This window comes from Falco biarmicus, chromosome 4 (assembly GCF_023638135.1).
Source record: "Falco biarmicus isolate bFalBia1 chromosome 4, bFalBia1.pri, whole genome shotgun sequence".
Classification (NCBI taxonomy): Eukaryota; Metazoa; Chordata; class Aves; order Falconiformes; family Falconidae; genus Falco; species Falco biarmicus.
In genome coordinates, this window is record NC_079291.1 from 111,388,323 (window position 1) to 111,405,945 (window position 17,623).

A 17,623-nucleotide genomic window follows, 5' to 3' on the forward strand; every position below is an offset into this window, starting at 1 on the left:
TTTCAACAGAAACTATATGATATACACATAAAATCTTTAATTTAAATAAAAAAAATTACCATAAGAAATTTTAATCTTGCTTTTATTCTGGAAGTGTAGAAACTCATGTCACTCACGCAGCATTTTTTAGCAGGCTTCAAATGTAATCTACAAGTCTAAAGCATTATTGCTTTCATGATGATTTACCTTTCCATTCCTTTCTTTTTAAAAAAGAAAAGTTGTATTTAAATTTAACTTTTTAAAAAAATGAACTGTCATGTTACAGAAGGCAATCTTCATGCTGTGGCTAATGTATTCAGTATTGAGTATTCCCAAGTTAAACATTTCTATGCAGGTTCATAATTAAAGTTTCAGTAAATGAGTTAGCTCAAGAAATTGTCACAGCAGCTGCTACTGAAAATAACTGTCTTTACTTATTTGCAGTTCTATTTGTGTTAAATCTGTATGCTATTAAGCAAAGTTCTTGCTGCAGAGAAACTTGCTGTCCAGATGCTATTCTCCGACAGCATCCTTCCTGTGATGTAGCCATGCCTGGCTACATGACACGAGGTAACAGAAACAACCCCAAAAAAAAAAAAAGCAGCACTCAAAGCAGTATGAGTGACACCTACTGCCTCCAAGCTACTACACAAACACTGATAAGGCAATTACTAGGAAACCACCTAGGCTTAGTACGGCCACTTCAGAAGGATTCCCTCAAGCACATGTGGTATGTGGCTTATAACTGGTGTTCCCAGCAAGGTGACTAGCAGCAGAGAATTTCTTAGCATTTATTAACCCCACAAATTAAGTCCCTATCTTGTTCTCTAATTTCAAGAGTATGAATGCAATAGCATCACATTTATTTGAAATAAAGGGAATCAAGAGCACCCTAATCCAAGAAATGATAGCCGTTATGTCTCGACAGTCCTCCACCTTCCACTCCTCCTGTCTATATAAGCTTGGTCAAGAAGAAAAAGATGCAGGGTGATTATAGCTTTGTAAAACAGGGTACTAACAGCAAACAACACTGAAATGAACAGCAAGTATATACAACCTGATCTAACTCTGAAGTCAGCCTTGCTTTGAGCAAGGAGGTAAAGATGAGATGACCTCCAGAGTCACAGTCTAAGTTTCTCTGCGATGCTAATTCACTCCACCAGTGGAAAAAGCACAAAGCCCCTTGCATTTTGCTCTTCCATGCTCGAGAGATCTGTACCTTATGTTGCAGGATCTGAATGTTCTGAACAAGAAAGCGATATGCATTGTACCAGGGCAGGAAGACATCCTTCAGTATATCCCTTACTCCTTCCTCCTTAAATCTCAGATTTTCTGCTCTTACCACAGGGGAATTGATCAGGTATAACCTGCAAAATAAGAACACCATAGTTCAAAGCTTAAAACTACATATGCTGGTAGAAACGCACTTAAACGTACAGTAAACCCTAGAGAGCTGCACAGCAGGAGAAAGATAGCCAAGGGAGCAGTTGCACACCAATGACGAAGGAAGACAGTATTGTAAGCACATAACGTGTTGAACATACAACAATTTACTTCCTAGTGCTACACGATTATTTTTAGGATACTGCACAGGGAATTTGAAGAGAAATTTTCTTTTTTACTCTAGAAATTAACTGAAGTGATAACACATGCCGAGATGCTATTGCAGTATAAAACAAGCAGTGGAGGCATGGAATTAGTGCTCATCTTTAGAATGGCACCTATTGTTTCGGCAATATTTTTAATTTCTTGACAATGACACAGTACTCTTCTACTCAGTCTAGTTAACTTCCTCAATTATAAAAAGCTTTGGGTCCATCACAAACATGGGGCTAAGGAGCAAGGCAAAATAGGCAAACCGAAGTAAAACAGCAGAAATTAACATTTTCAAGAAAAACACCCCCAGAAGAGGACAAAGGCTATACCTCCCACCAACACAAATGTGCCTTGGCTCCAGAAACAGCTCTGAAGGAGTGAAGCTGAGGATTCAGGTGATGCGGACTCCTCTGTCAGAAGCAGCCCCTCACAGAACCGTGCCCACCTCAGCCAAGGGGGTTCACCTACACAGAGAATCCACCCTGCCTAGGGACATCGTCCTCAGGTCACTCTTTCTCAAGCTAACTGTTCCTCATTTCAGAGAGACACAGACGTGTCCCCCAGCTTCCTCACCAGCCGGGAGTTTGCAAAAAAATCATCTTTATACTTTATCCCATCTTCTTCCCTAAACAAATATTCTGTGCATGGAGACAAACTGGTATCTATGAAGTTAACGCAAAAAGAAACCAGGTCTTTTGCGGATATAAAAAAAAATAATACAAACTTGATTTAGATACACCTTTTTTACTTTTCCAAATATGAAAACCAATCTAAGTATTTTTTTAAAAATATTGTGGCATTTCTCAATAGAAATTTATTAACTCATTTTCTCACATTTTATCAACTTCTTAAATTGTGATTCTAAACTAAGATATCATTACAGGCACTTCCTTTAGGAGGCTTTAAAATCTTAATGGGGTTTGACACAGCACATTGAAGAATACCAGATCCTAAATTCTTCAGGAGAAGGTTTCTTACATAAAAATGAATACACAAAAAAATAGATCTGCCAAAGTAAATGGACAATAATGCAGCAGAGAAATGGGTATTTTCAGTACTGTATTGAAAAAAAGTTAAACCTATCTGAATTTAAATTAAAATTCATGAAAGTACAGAACAATTAAGCGTTAATACTGAACTACTAAGTCCTTACATGAAACCAAAATTTCTAAGTACGTATTGAAACCAAAACTACCATTATGATTACTTATGTGCTTATTACTCATTATTTATTTCAGAAGTCAAACAAAACTTTGCTCTGAATACGAGAGCAGGTCTGGCCCCAGGGGACACCAGCTACTCCAGGCCTTTTACCAGTTTGGGACTCACCTGGAACAACGACTACTTCCAAGTGCCCCCAGTTCTCCTCCTGAGGGGGCAGCAACACAACCCAGCCAGGGCTGTGAGGGAAGGACCCGCTACACTGCCCCGCAGCACACACCTCGGCAGCACCTGCTTCCAAAACTGCCAGAGAACTTCCTAAAATAGCTCTTAGCATGAGATATTATAGAAAAAAGTAGCTCTCCGAGGCTACAGTTTTATTTTGGGTTTGTTGTTGTTGGGTGGGTTTTTTTGTTGAGTTTTGGGGGTTTTTTTAACATAGCAGCCCTGCACGGCCTTACAATATGTAAATATTAAAAAAACCAGTAGTTTCCTGAATTATTCCAATGCAAAGATACTTACATCTATTATATGGAAAGAGAAATAAGACACCCAATGAAGCAAGAGTTCTGTCAATTGTTACACCTAGCGATATTAGCCACTGGGAAGAAAATAAAACTGTCCTCAAATCAAGCCAGTATTATCAAGTTTTCTAACAACGTAGGAGAAACAATGAAGTAACCTTCCTTTCATGTCTCTAAAACAGTAGTCTGTGGCACCGTTATTTCTTCTTCATTTTAAGAACAGATTGAGAGGAGAATGTAACATCCACTTCTAACAGCAACACTTACCTCAGGATATATGAGAGCAAGAGGGCTTGCAAATACTATTTAACTGTTTTTGACCATTCTTACAGATTTCACACAGGATTCAAATTTCATGAAGTTTGAAGTTGGGTTGTTAAATTTATTGTGCTGTTAAAACTTCTGTTTGCCCTTTCCATTCAACTCCATGTTCATTTAAACAACTTCTATCTGCATTTTCTGCTGATCTATTTATCAAGCTACTGCTGAGAATACTTCAAAGCTGTAGTTAAAAAAAAAATATATATATGTGTACTGCAAAAGCTAAAGTAACTCTGCAGGGAAGCAGTGCCAAGGAAAAAAAACCTCAGTTGTAGCTTTTTCTATAAACAGAACACATCAAGCGCTTCAGTGAATAAGCAGAGACAAGTGAATCACAGAGCTCCTTCCATAAATGAGCCTAGTCTGCAATGCTGTTTACTCTCTGTGTGGGTGTATGTATAAATAAATGTGACATTAAAGAATGAGTACACAGGCAGAAAAATGAATTAGCGTTTTAGATATAAAAAAACATGCATAATGGAAGTGTAACTTCTGGTGTTTGATATTTTTTGGTTTTTTTTATAAAAAAAGGCAGATCTTTTCCAGCATAACCATTACCTGCAATTTAGAAATTTCTAATAAGAGTAACTCCAACCCTCTTCACTCACATCGTTCCAGCTACCAATTCACTGATACTCTGCTAATACACGTTGACCATTTGCAAAGAACAATCTTGATCAAATTTAAGAAATCCACCCAACTCTCCACTGTAAACATATATAAGATAATTTACTAGGTCTTTTAAATGCTAAAGCTTGAAATAAAAAGGAACTTCACATTTGTTTGTTTTTTTAAACTATCTAGAACAAGCAACAATCACCTTTCTCAAACAAAAAAACATGGTACATCAAACTTTCATTCCCAAAGCCCAACCATTACCATGTATAGTTTTAACATACAATTCAATGTGTAAGATGTAAGTTTTCTTATATATACCAAGAACTACAGGGCTCTTGAGAAACCTGTAAGTAGTATACTCCCGAAGTTATTAAAACGTCTTTATTGTAACTTTACCTCAAGGTAACACTTCATGCATGTTGTTAGCACATCTAGCCTAAGTACCAGGTGACTGCATAATTACGTTTATACATTAGTATGATTTTAATGAAACACTTGAACTGCGTTTAATGTGTTTGACCAGAACAATTTATATATACACATTAGGCTGCTCCACTTCTGCTCTTCTGGTTTCACTGCTATCAGGTACATATTATATACTTATATCAACAAAAATGAAATGCTTTCTCTTTAGAAAATGTACAGTACGAGCAGCAAACATACATTTCTGTGCATTATACATTAATCCTTCCCTAAAATGATTTAACAGTAAATCAATAGCGCTGTTCTCAAAGATTTTATTCATATTTTCGCTGGCTCAACTCAGATGATTAGCTGCCCCAGCAGCCGGCGATGGCTCCAGGGGAAGCATTCTGTACAAATGGGCCACGCATTTCTGACCAAAGGCCTCCCTCCCAGCAGCACGTTAGCTTTGGTCGTTACCAGCCTTAAGGGAGATAGGACAAAGGGTATAGAAAGTCCAGACACTGTAACTATTGCCAGTTCTTTTGAGTCATCCATTCTTTCAGTTATTTGGCTGCCATAGTGCTCCAGAAGTTTCTAAAATTATCTTTCTTCCTACTGCTAATTGTCAAAAACCCCTAAGAAGGCCTCCTGGTGAATGTCTCCTATGAACAGAAAGCTAACATATCAGATTGCGCATTAATTAAACAAATCCTACCTTAGTGCATCAGCTCCATAACTATTTACAATACTCATTGGATCAGGATAGTTCTTCTTCCTCTTGCTCATTTTTTGGCCATCACTAGAAAATACCAGAAAGCAGGCAGAAATTTCCAGAATTCTTGTAATACACTGATAAAGAAAAAAGGCCCCTCAAATCCAGCTTAATTTTTTTGTCCTATTATCTTCTTGGTAGCATAGGCATAATTATATATTAGCACATAATTTCAGTATGACTGTTGAACCCACAAGAGCAACTGGAAAAAGCCCAAAACCCAAAACCCCAACGCAAGAGACTCCCATTTTATGAAACTAAGCAGGAAATCTGTCCTTCCCTACCAAAGCTGAGGGAAGACACACTTGTTTTGCATCAGTCCCTCCAGCCCACTGAAAAAGCTTTATTTGAAAATACAGGGAAACATATAATTAACTTAATTAAAATTACATCTGAAACTAGATTTATAATCTCCTTTACTCTCTATAACAGGTATAATTTAATTCCTATTCTGTCTTGTTACTCATTTGCTCTCTCTCTAGGAAGAGCTAATCCAGCTGGAAAAAACCTAGTGCAACTGCTAGCTGGGATGTGTAAACCTCACACTCTCAGGTGCCTCTTACCTCCTGCAACACCAATATCCCCCTTGCAAGTCTTAACAGCTCCAAAGTCCATTTCAGATTTAATTTACAACTCGCAGGGGCTTATCCAAAATGCTCTTTGACTAAAAATCTGTTCCGGAAAGAACTGACTGATATACAAACCTCGCAAGAACAAGGCCATTCACAATGACATTCTTGAAAGGAGGCCTTCCAAAGAGAGCAGTGGACAGCACCAACAGAGTGTAGAACCTGAAACAACAGACAACATAAGCATGACACTGTGGATACGCCAAGCTAAAGTCTGCATGTCTTTCATTGCAAAAGAAGTTCCATTCTGTTGTTTTACTGTAGCATATGTATGTGGAACATTCACGTGGCAGACTCAGAGAAGAGCTCGTTCTAAGTAGACCTTTTTACTCTTTGTAGCATATTGTGCTGTTTGCTCAGCTGTGACCTGCTAGTCTAAGAAGGCTGAAAAACTGTAACAGTAAGCATTAGGAAGCACATGAAGAAGAAAATTGTAGCAGTTTCCCCTTTAATACAAAACAGATAATTCTGTCCCTGAACAAGCTCCCTGTAAATCTCTGAACAGAGAATCAGTCAGCAACAAACACAGCAAACAGGATGGGGAGGGGGGGAAGAGTGAATGTGTGTATTCTTCGGCCTAGCAGACAACACAGCCGTTACTGCTGGGAGCGTAACAGCAAGGTAGGAAAAGTGAGCAGAGCTTCCTACCCATCAAACCAACTTTGCTGGTTACATTAGCTGTCACTAGAAAATACAAGAATGTCTGTGTTCTCCACAACCAAGGGTAGTAGGGGGTCCCCCGTCTCCCCCCACCGTTTTATGTGTTTACAATAACTCTATAAACTGTCTAGGACACTTAAAACATTAGTGCTGGAGCAAGTACAGGCACCTATTGTTCAATATATTGCTATATGATTGTATCTGAGAAATTAAGGGGAGGTGCAAGATGGTGTAATAATAATTTCAAACCCAGGAGTTAGAACCGTCACCAAAGGAGGTATCAATGAGCTTCTGTAACTGCACTGCTGGCAGCTACTTTTAAGAAAATAACTGGAGGGTGGGCCACAGCCTTCCTGGTTAAAAATGAGTATCACACCAATGATTGCTTAGCAACCTTAGAACAGCAGATGATTATAAAAAAGCTAATTCATTTGGAATAAGGCACAGGAGGTTATGCCTAGAACTATGCATTTGCATGAAGATTTAGTCAAGAAACACTTTTAGCAGGGAAAAATAAGTCCATCTATATATTCCAAAGTAGTTTTTATCAAAAAGCTGTCCATAATTGCAAAAGCATTATTCTGACAGTTGAGGGTCCAGGGCTCTGTGAAGGTTACTGTGCGCATTACAGCATTTATTAAGTGGTATACATCACAACCCTGATGCTTATCTCTCAGGCTTTTAACTCTCTAAATCACCTTAATTTACACTGCAGGATACTACTCTATTAAATTGCATTGTAATTTCATGACTTTGCACTGCCACTCCTCCACCTGCACACACACCCATACACTAAAAATCCCCACCTTAATTCTCAACAAAGAAAACCCCTAAACACAAACATCTGAGCGTTTACTCAGATGATCAGCACCTCAAGCCCACAAGACTGCCAGTTCATTACAAACATGTCAGTACTTCAGTATTTAGTATGAAGGTGCCTCATTGATAAACCCCCATCACTTCCTGCAAACTGGTTGCAAATTCTCATATTAGAGCAGGTCAATTTGCAGTTAAAAAGAACAAAGCAGAAGCAACTAAGATGACATTTCAATACTGTTTGTCTTAGTCTGTCTGTACAGTTTTCCTATGGGACCTGAAAAAAATACATCCAAGAACTTTTCACAAATTTTATGTTGTGTTGCCAAACCCAACCAGCCTCAGCGATGAGGTGCCTTAGTTGGAGACTGTTATAAGACTGCAAATCTGCCTGCTTCTAGTTTTGTCCTTGCAGATATATAGCTGCCAGCCAAAAAAATAGTAAAACACGCCATTAACAGCACAGAGACAGAAATCCACTTCTTTGTTCTTCTCCCCTCCTCTTCCACTCCCCCCAAAGCAAGAAAGCATTCCCTGTTTTCTGCTTTCTTCAACAGTTGTGACTAAATTCATAATCCTGTGGTTCATGCCAAAAACCTTCAACTATGAATTCCCTGTAGGCCACCACATCCTGACCACGACTAGGAATCTTGTTGCACCTCTCTATAGACAGAGACAGAGCCTTTCCTACCAATCTGTCCAGACTGAGTGTCTTACAACCCAACTACTCTAAGGCTTTTTTTCCTCTGGCCTTAACAAATATAATTCAGCTCACTCCCATATCCATACAGAAATTTTAAGATGATCACTCTCCTAGCTCATCACCTTGGTCACAATTTTCCCCTTGTCTCCCTCGACTTTCTCCTCTTCTCTGTTCAAACAGAAGCCACCAGGCCTCCACCTCCTGAGCATTCTACCACCTACCAATCCACACTTCACATCAGCTGCAGTCTCTGACCTGACAAAAAAGACATTTTCATTTGGAATCTTAACACTTTATAAAGAACACTTGAAAAAAAATAATAATAAAAAATTCTAGTACTATGCTCTTAACACTCCAGAACTTACCACCTGGTTGTTCACTTAGGCCTATGATATAGCACTGTCATACTAGCAGAGAGATACATGTGTATTCTCTTCAAAATATCCTCATTTTTTCCAAAGACTTAGGAAAAGGTAACTAAAAGCCTAACAGTTTTAGAATGAGAACCCTTCTAAAGAACCACCTGAGACAGCTTTACCTTTTAGCAAGAAAACCCCACCATCTCACATCTTAATTCCTTCTTTCTTTCACCAAGCAAAAATGCTCATTGGGATATCACAGAACACTAGCTGCTACCAACGCACCAGCTTATGAACAGGCACGAGCACTGGGGGAAAGGTATAAGCATAGACCCACAGAGTCATTTAGGCTGGAAAAAATCTTTAAGATTGAGCCCAACCATAAACCTAACACCACCAAGTCCACCACTAAATCATGTCCCTAAGCACCATGTGTGTATGTCCTTTAAATACCTCCAGGGATGGCGATTCAACCTCTTCCCTGGGCAGCCTGTTCCCCATGCCTGACTGAGGCAAGCATTTTGATATTCCACCCACAAACAGAAGAGACAGATTTGGGTACCGTGAAGGCTTACATTAGCTCTTATGCTGATGTTAAAAACAAAAAGCAATCTGCTGCAGAGTGTGGTATGAAAGTCTCCATTTGCACATCGCCTACAGCACGCACCACAAGCGTGTGGGCTCCAAATGAAGCACAGCGGGTGTGTGTCTACAACCACAGCCACCATCAGCATCAGCTTGGACTTCTGCTGTTATTTTTCCAGGGCCAATCTTCTGAATTGTTTCACTAATTCAACTGTTCAGCTTACTAAGGAAAAAAGGCCAACTTGTGTATTACAAATGCATTCTTTAATGGCATTAGAGAGCTTCATTGGATGCATATGAGATCAGACTTATCTGTCATGTCTCCCACACATGCTTCAAAGGAGAGCAGCACTAAAAAACTGCAGTAAGGATATGACACACACTAATCCACTGTGACATCCCAATCTCAAATAGCTAAACCCTGAAACCTAAAATTGATCACTCCTCCTATATTTTTACTGGAATTGTAACCACCAGGAATAAATTTTTGTATCCACATAAAAACCTCAAGCCATTTTTAATTCTGTCGAACTTTTACAATTCAATAGCTCCCCTGCACAGTGTAAGAATGATTACATGTTGTCAAAATTTTTTGTTTGCATTTTTTGGCACCTAAATTACAAAAAATGCCCTTTTATCTTTTTAAGGTGTAACAGGGAGAAAATCAGTTTCTGACCATGCCTTTTGCATACATTTTATATTTCTTTATCATGTTCTTTTATTTATCGATTTTCTAAAAACAAACAAATCAGCAAGAAAAACTGCACAATTTTTTTTCAGATAGAAAGAAAGAATAAGAAAGAGAGAAAGCTAAGTCTTTATTTCTCTTTTTGTAGGCATAATGAACAATGCTGCAGAAAGACTAATACATGTGATCACTAGTATTACAACTTTTCAAGCTATTTTTCTCCATTCCTTCTTCATTCTAACACTGTACTAACCTCCTCCAGTCCCCAAAGCACAGCTACTGCAGAGTAAGCAGGTTTTCTCCCAGATAAACAAAACCTATCACACTCCTTCAAAGTGAAACAGGTATTATTTAAATATAATAAAGGAGATAACATTCCATTTAATATTTCCTAAATCAGCATTTGTCAAATTAACAGTATCCACATGCTATACGCAACAGTAAAGAAAACCAAGTAAATGAAGAAACACAGGGTTCACTGCCTACAGCAGATCCAACGCTGCCTGAAGCACAGCAAGCCCAAAATAGCAACCTGCAAATGAGATCAACGCGTCCCTCCACTGCTGGGCTTCGTGCTACTCAACAACATTTAGCTGTATACTAACACTGAAAAGCACCAGGACTAATAAGCTGTGATACACAACTGTAGAGAGCACAAGGTTAAAGATCAACACAAACAGATGGCCTATTTTGGGAAAAATAAATACAAAAATAGGTCACTATATATGTAAAAGGCCACTTTAACCAGGTTTATCAGGTTGCCCTGATGCTGACCTATGTGAAGTACTGCTTTGAGGACCCATTACAAACATCATGCATAGCACTAACTAGGTAAGTTGCAGCTATATTCTGAAAAGTATTCTGTATGCCACGAGGAGTCCATGTCCCGCTAAGCAAGACTTAGGTGGTCCCTCTCTAATTGCCAAACTTGCAAATGTAACTTCTGTTTTGAGAACCTAGATGGTTTTTTGCACCACATGTAGGGGGTTGCAAAGCAAAGACACCTTTTGCTAGATTCGTGGATCTTATTCTCATTTAGTATCATGCCCCAAATGTTTCCTTACTCAATCCTCCTGGCTTTGAGAGTATGTATAAACCTCGCCCTCAACTTCACAAATGTGCAAAAGCCCACCTCTTACTTCATTGTTTCAGTGGGTTGGTTTGTTGGGGGAGTAGAGGAGGCGGCGGAGGGAGGTGCCAACTGTGCTCCAGAGGAATTTAGTTCAATACCTCAAGTTACTGGATGGAAGAGTTCTACTGGTACATAGTCAAATGCACTAATCTAGAAAACACAAAAATTCCTCTTAAAAACCTGTCAGTTTTCACAGCCAACCTCGAACTTCAAAAATAGAATAAACACTTAAAAATGCCAAAACTAAAACTGTATGTATGTATGCATATATGTATGAGAACATTACTCAGAAAATCTGAGATCAGAGAACAATTTTCATCAATGATTGAAAACCATTTATCCAGAGAGGAATAAACTAAGCAGATTAAGTTTACAGTTAGGAAATTTGATTTTTGTAAACTATAAAGTATTCACAACATAATGTTTGACTTGTTTTCTCCCTACTCATAAAAACCCAAAATTCAATTTAATCTAGGGGGCAAAAATTACTAGCCTACACATTGGTCTGAAATCCTCAAAACACTGGCTTCCATTTCAACTGACTCAATTGCTGCTGTTTCTAGTAGATAACTCATGTTCTATGGTAGTTCAGCTACTGACATTCTTCCTTACCAGGCCAAAGATCTGCCCTCTTACCCAACGATATTTTCCACAAGAGCCAAGACGACTGCTCGCTAACATGCTGTCTTTCTGAAACATTTTTGTCACCAGGCTTTAGAATACCTTGAATTTTACTGTAAAAAAGAAATCATACACTTATCTATACAACATTCAAGGATCATCCAGATCTAACAGCATGGCAATAGATGCGAGGCAATATCATCACATAAAAAGCAGCAGAAAATTACCATCCTCTGGTTTGGTCAATGCCTTCAGCAATGAAGTCAGCAGGGAAAGCATCTTCGAGTTCTTTCTTGTTTTCAAATGGATAATGGACTTGTGCATAAGGCATGCTTCCACTCTCAAACCAGCAATCAAAAACTTCAGGGACTCGGTGCAGTAAGCCCTTGCCACAACGTGAAGGGATAGTTAAGTGATCAATACTATGGGAAAAGAAAGATAGACAAATTCTAAACAAAAAGAAGATTCAGCCCAAAACGTTAACTTTAAGCTAGACATTAGGTATGACAGGAGCTTTGGGTTTAATTTTAATGATTCTTCACAAAAGTCAGCATTTCCTTTGATAATTTTTACGATTTAAAACTATTTTAGAAATATATTTTTTTTGCATTAACAGCTTCCAAGACAGCAGAAAGGAAAACCTATACAAGTTAACTACAAAACTTCCTACCACTTTTCTATTTTCCCTAAATCTGTTTCCTGGGGTTAAGGCAAAGAAAACCAGTATTTTTATGTCTGTTCAACTATTTTTAATAACTAGTTCACAGCCTCTGTGACTGACCTTTCTCGATGGAGATCCGTGACTTTCACTCCAGACAGCTCTTCCAATTCTGCCATTGAACCAATACAAACTACCTGTAAGAGACAATCAAGAAATTTAGTCAATTATTTGCACACAGTAGCTTTTTTGGTTTTTAACATTAAACAGGAGACTCGTAGGTCAGTCAGTATCTTCTAAAATAGCTGATATAACTGAAAAGCTAACAAAAATTTTGTACAAAAAGCAGTAAGTTATGTGAGACCACTGCCCTGATTTAACACAATCCGTATCAGAATATATCAGAGGAGACTCTGAAGAACAAGCATGTCGTCAGGTATCAAAAAAGGTGGTGTTATGTTGTTTGAAAAAGAAAAAACAAAACCTTAACAACCCACAACAAAATCGCTGCTGAAAATTCAGTGATCCTGACTTTTGCACAAATAGGAGTTTCAGAACCCAGGTTCCTCTTCTGTAGTTAAGGTAAGCAGCTAAATTGCTCGTAACCGAGTGTAAGTGTTCCATCCCAGGTACACTAAACTGTTTGTATGAATGGCATCGTATTTGAAATGAAAAAAGGCATCACAGCTAACAAAGGGGCTATTAAGAAAGGTACAGATTTTCTTGGTTTTGTGTCAACACACTTATCAAAGAAAAGCAAAAAGCTTCCGGAACAGACTTGCATCAACGTCATGAAATGTTGATGAAAAATTATTCTGAAAAACTGTATGTAGGAGAGAAAGAGAAAAGCAATGCTTTCTTTGCTTTACATTGTAATCAAGTTTAACCCTCCCAGAGCCCAGTGTCCTCTCTCAACTGGCAGGATTCACAAGCTACCAGCTGCAGTACAGCTCTGGATTTTGGAGATCCAGTCCCACATGCTATCAGTCCACTTCAGAATTGCCATGGAGAAAACTGTTTTTTCACAGATCTGACAGGGAAGGAGTCAAATGTATCAACATAAAGAAGCTGTAAGTAGGCTAGATGTTTTTCACATAACAGAACTTCTGAAGTTGCTCTTAGGACACAGTAAGTCAGAGTACTGCCCAATTTCTATAGTTAGTCTTAAAGATATGCATATGTATACACACAGAAATTGTGACTAACAAAAAGGTTTTTGGTGTATTTAATTCCAAAAAACTGTCATGAATTACACTGAAAATAGAAAGTTAGTCTGATCTGGGTTTTAAGCCATGATTTTCCTAGCCTAATTCAACTGCAGATGTGCATTACTAATCACTATCTTTTCTTCTTAAAGTACTTTTGAAATCTAATTTTTTCATTACTTACCTGTCTTATGTTTTCTATAGGAAGCAAAGCGTTACAATTATTACAATACTCCAGTACAACAGCCTGCAGTTTGCATAGCAAACCACACCAGGGGATTGATCCCAGTTAAAAATGGGCCTTTACCAGCAAACTATTTTTAACCCAGATCTGTTCCTCATTCACAGTGTGGCCCCATAAGCAATCGTACAAGCTCAAGCAAGCAGCAGCAGGTGCTTAGTTCAGCACTGCTGGCAGAAGAGAAGGTTTTAATAGCAGCAAGGGTAAAAAATACCCTTGGATACACTGATTACTTCATCTCCACTAACCTTAATATTTGAACATACTTTCACTCTATGCTCTGGGTTAAAAGCTGCCCATTAATTGTTGCTTTCTGAACCAAGCATTTCAATACTTAAGCAAAACTGAATATTGGATGCATCTGCAGAACTGCACGCAGCAGAACATGGTCACAGAAGAAATAACCCCAAATCCACATGAAAAATCCAGCCACCACCAGAGGAAGGCAGATATCACCACCCTGAACACGAGTGACTGTCCAAGTCAGAAGGATGAGAGCTACTCTGTCCCAAGTGTAAGTCATTAGATACTTGGAAGGAAAGAGAACAATACAGATAATAGATGCTAATCAAATCTAACCCAGTCGTTTCTGCAAGGAGCAAACTGGTTTATGCTCTCAAATTTAAGGTGTTGCTTTGGATATTTCTTCAACAGCAGTGTCTACTTTAGTAGCCTGGCCCCTCTCCCTACCAGTTCCTCCTCCATTTTATTTTTCATCCACATCAACTACAAAACCAGCTACATCAACATTTAATAGCAGACAGAAGAGACTGAAATAACTAGGCTGTGACTGGGGGCTGTTCAACCCTGCTTGAGCATCACAGACACCTCATGTGAAATCAGAGGTCAAGGTTAAATACTTCTAACGAAATGAACATTAGCATTATATATCGAGGATTATCCATGTAGATAGGAAGAATAAAGCCATCCGGCAGCATTCATGGACATTAATGTTGCTGTGACACAGTTCTGCAGTCCCTATTAAATAAAAATATTTGCTTTTACTGGTTTGTCATTTCAGCTCTGTTAAGTACCTATAATTGAAGAATAAGGAGTATTCATACAAAGACACAAGTCTACGTAGCTCATGAGTATAACAGCAAGACATTCTGGGTTCTTCAGAAAGCATCTTCAGCATAGTAATCAGTCATAGAAATGACTGCTAAGGTCAGCTAGAAGTGACACTCTTAATGCAGCCCCCAAGCAGCCCAGAACAGAGCTAACGACGCCCCCTCACCCTTCAGGAGAGCACAGCCCGAGTCCTCTCATTCCAAATCTGTTATGCAAGACAAAGTGCACCAGAACTAGTGGAGGGTTAACAGTTTATGTGAGCGACAAGCAATGAAACAATCAGAGAATTTCTGTAACATGACTGAATATTTAATATTATAATTTGTATGCAAGTCCTATAAAATTAGCCTATGTCTGCTTTATCAACTTGGGTGCTATATTAAAAAATTTTATTATCTAATCCAAATGAGATGTGTTCCTCCACTGAGGAAATAACTGAGATTTGAGAGCTTAAAATGATAAACTGTCAGCAAGAATGTGGTAATAAATACAATTTTCAAAATGTAACTTCTATTATGCATTTCTACCTGATAATTATGCTAAAATAAAACTAAATAAAAGCTAAAATAAAACTGTGGGAAACCAGATACTGATTTGTAATAAAATTCACTTTAATACCAATTAATTCACCTTACTGTATATTAAATAAGAAAGTGTTACTACTTCTCCAGGATTTAATATGCACAGCATAATTGCATGTGACAAAGTGTTCTTTTGAGAGCAAGACATGAAGAGAAGGCTCTGCAATTTCACGCAGCACTATGGTGCAGTAAAGCTGAAGTCAGGAAATTCCAAGTGAATGTTACTTCTATATTAGAGTAGATGTCACTTAGGCCTTAAGTCCTGCATCAGTTCCAGTGGTATTTAGTTTTCAAGCTATATCCCAAATGCGTAAAAAAAGAGCGAATGTTAAAAAAAACCCTGGCTTGAAATCTAGCATGGTCTAGAAGCCGAACTTGACTACTGAAGCGTGACATTCAGACTCTAGAGTAAACAGAAACGTATAACAGCTACGGATAAAAATAATAGATCTGGGTATTTCTATCATTATTCAGAAAACAGAGCCCTGAGGAATATTTGCTGCTAATTTCAAAGGAAAGGTCATTCTTCCAAGCTAGACATCATACTGTTATTAAAAACAAACAAATCAAACCTAAAAAATGAAAACAATCTGTACACACAGGAATACAGACATGGGGAGACTGGACAGAAAATGAAATATTATTTGAGGCAGGGAGTGGGAGTAATGCAACCTTTACACAATCTTTTTCAGCTGTAGAATGAAGTCTTGAAATACTTTAGCATAAACTGAAAGCCTTTGCTTTATCTAAAAAAACCTAACAAGGGACTTAACACATTTATTTGAAATTTTTAGGTATAAACTGTCAGTCTTCAAACTAAACTACCTGTTATATGAGAGACAGAAGCACTTGGTTTGCAGTAATTTACAAACACTTTCATGGCATAAATAGAATTTAAATGTCAAGGCTTTCTTAGATACTTAAATCGTAATTGCAAGAAGAATCTCCTCCACACACCCAATATATCCCTGCCTATCAGCAAGATTTCCAGTGAAGAGGAAATTAAAAAAGCTTTATGGTGCACATCTAAGCAACAGTGCAGTTTAAGGCAATAAAATATTTTCCTAGCACACATTTTCCTAGTTGAGGTCTTCCATGTCTAAAACAAAAAGTAAAGCTTTTTCAAATCAAGGGAAATAAAAATAAAGGCTTGGGATGCTGCCATCAACTATTTACCTTCCATGGCCATCCCAACATTTATTACCATTTCCTATTTCCAGCATGAGGAAGACTTATCATACCTGTCTAATGGAACTAACCCACATACCAAAGAACCCAAGCAAACAAAAAGACCCAAAACACCAAAACAAAACACCAAAAACCCCAAAACATTTTATCTTCAGAAACAGTTTTAAAACTTGCTGGTTTTACACTTCAAAAAAACAGTCACCAAAACTGCGTAAAGTATTCCCATGTGCAGTTAGCTTTACGCTATCAACTGCAGGGTACCTTCCAACTTCAAAAAAAACCTCACTTCCAGCATTCCCATTATAAACTTTCATCATTCCACTAGATTCACATTTCTACAGCCTGTTACATTCACATTTGTAGCACTGCGCATTTTCCCTGTTCTGCTGTAGAGGACTTGCTTTTATGCCTTCAACAATTCATTTGGCTTGAAGCAACAGACCATCAGAACTTCAAAAGCAGGCTGAAAGGACTGAGTAAAAAAATATCTTCCTTGCCATTTTCTCAGTGCATTTGTTATTTCCATTAGATTTACCATCACTGCAAATTCTTCCAGAAAAGATAAGATAAATTCTAATATAAAAACTAAGAAAATTTGCTTGCACTTTACAAGCAAAAGCAAAGAAAACTTGTAGGTACACAAATGCATGTACACAAATGCATATACAATCACCTATTATAGATATACATATACTTTTAAGACATACTAATAGAACTTAAGACTGCAAAAGCCAAAAGATATAGCAGTATCAAAATAAAAACCCAACATATATAGACAGGCTTTTCTTCCAACTGGAAACTTTTGTTTTCTTACCTCTTCAAAATCGTCACTGACCCACAAAGGGATGGGTGTTCCCCAGTACCGATTTCTCGATATAGCCCAATCTCGTGCGTCTTTAAGCCAGTTTCCAAAACGCTTCTCCCTCACAAAATCTGGAACCCTGTTCCGAACACAAGAAAAAGCATTCCTTAATCAATACACTCCACTTAAAATATAACCGTCCTTACTAGCTTTCTTTTATTTCATCCACCAAAAAAAGTTGATTTAAGCATCCTGCACCAGTTGGAACACAATCACATTACAGCACTGGCTACCACAAGGCCTACAGA

The 17,623-nt window shown here is 38.1% G+C and overlaps 1 protein-coding gene across 2 annotated transcripts in view; it reads right to left on the reverse strand.

Moving 5' to 3' along the window:
• Positions 1–17,623, reverse strand: part of IARS1 (isoleucyl-tRNA synthetase 1) — a 112,523-nt gene that overhangs the window by 38,728 nt on the left and 56,172 nt on the right. For both annotated transcript variants that reach the window (XM_056338669.1, XM_056338670.1), the window contains exons 15-20: positions 17,328–17,454; positions 12,351–12,424; positions 11,797–11,991; positions 6,081–6,167; positions 5,320–5,403; positions 1,199–1,346 (exon numbers count right to left, since the gene is read on the reverse strand). In XM_056338669.1, coding sequence (XP_056194644.1) covers positions 1,199–1,346; positions 5,320–5,403; positions 6,081–6,167; positions 11,797–11,991; positions 12,351–12,424; positions 17,328–17,454 — 715 coding nt within the window. The remainder of the gene's footprint in view (positions 1–1,198; positions 1,347–5,319; positions 5,404–6,080; positions 6,168–11,796; positions 11,992–12,350; positions 12,425–17,327; positions 17,455–17,623) is intronic.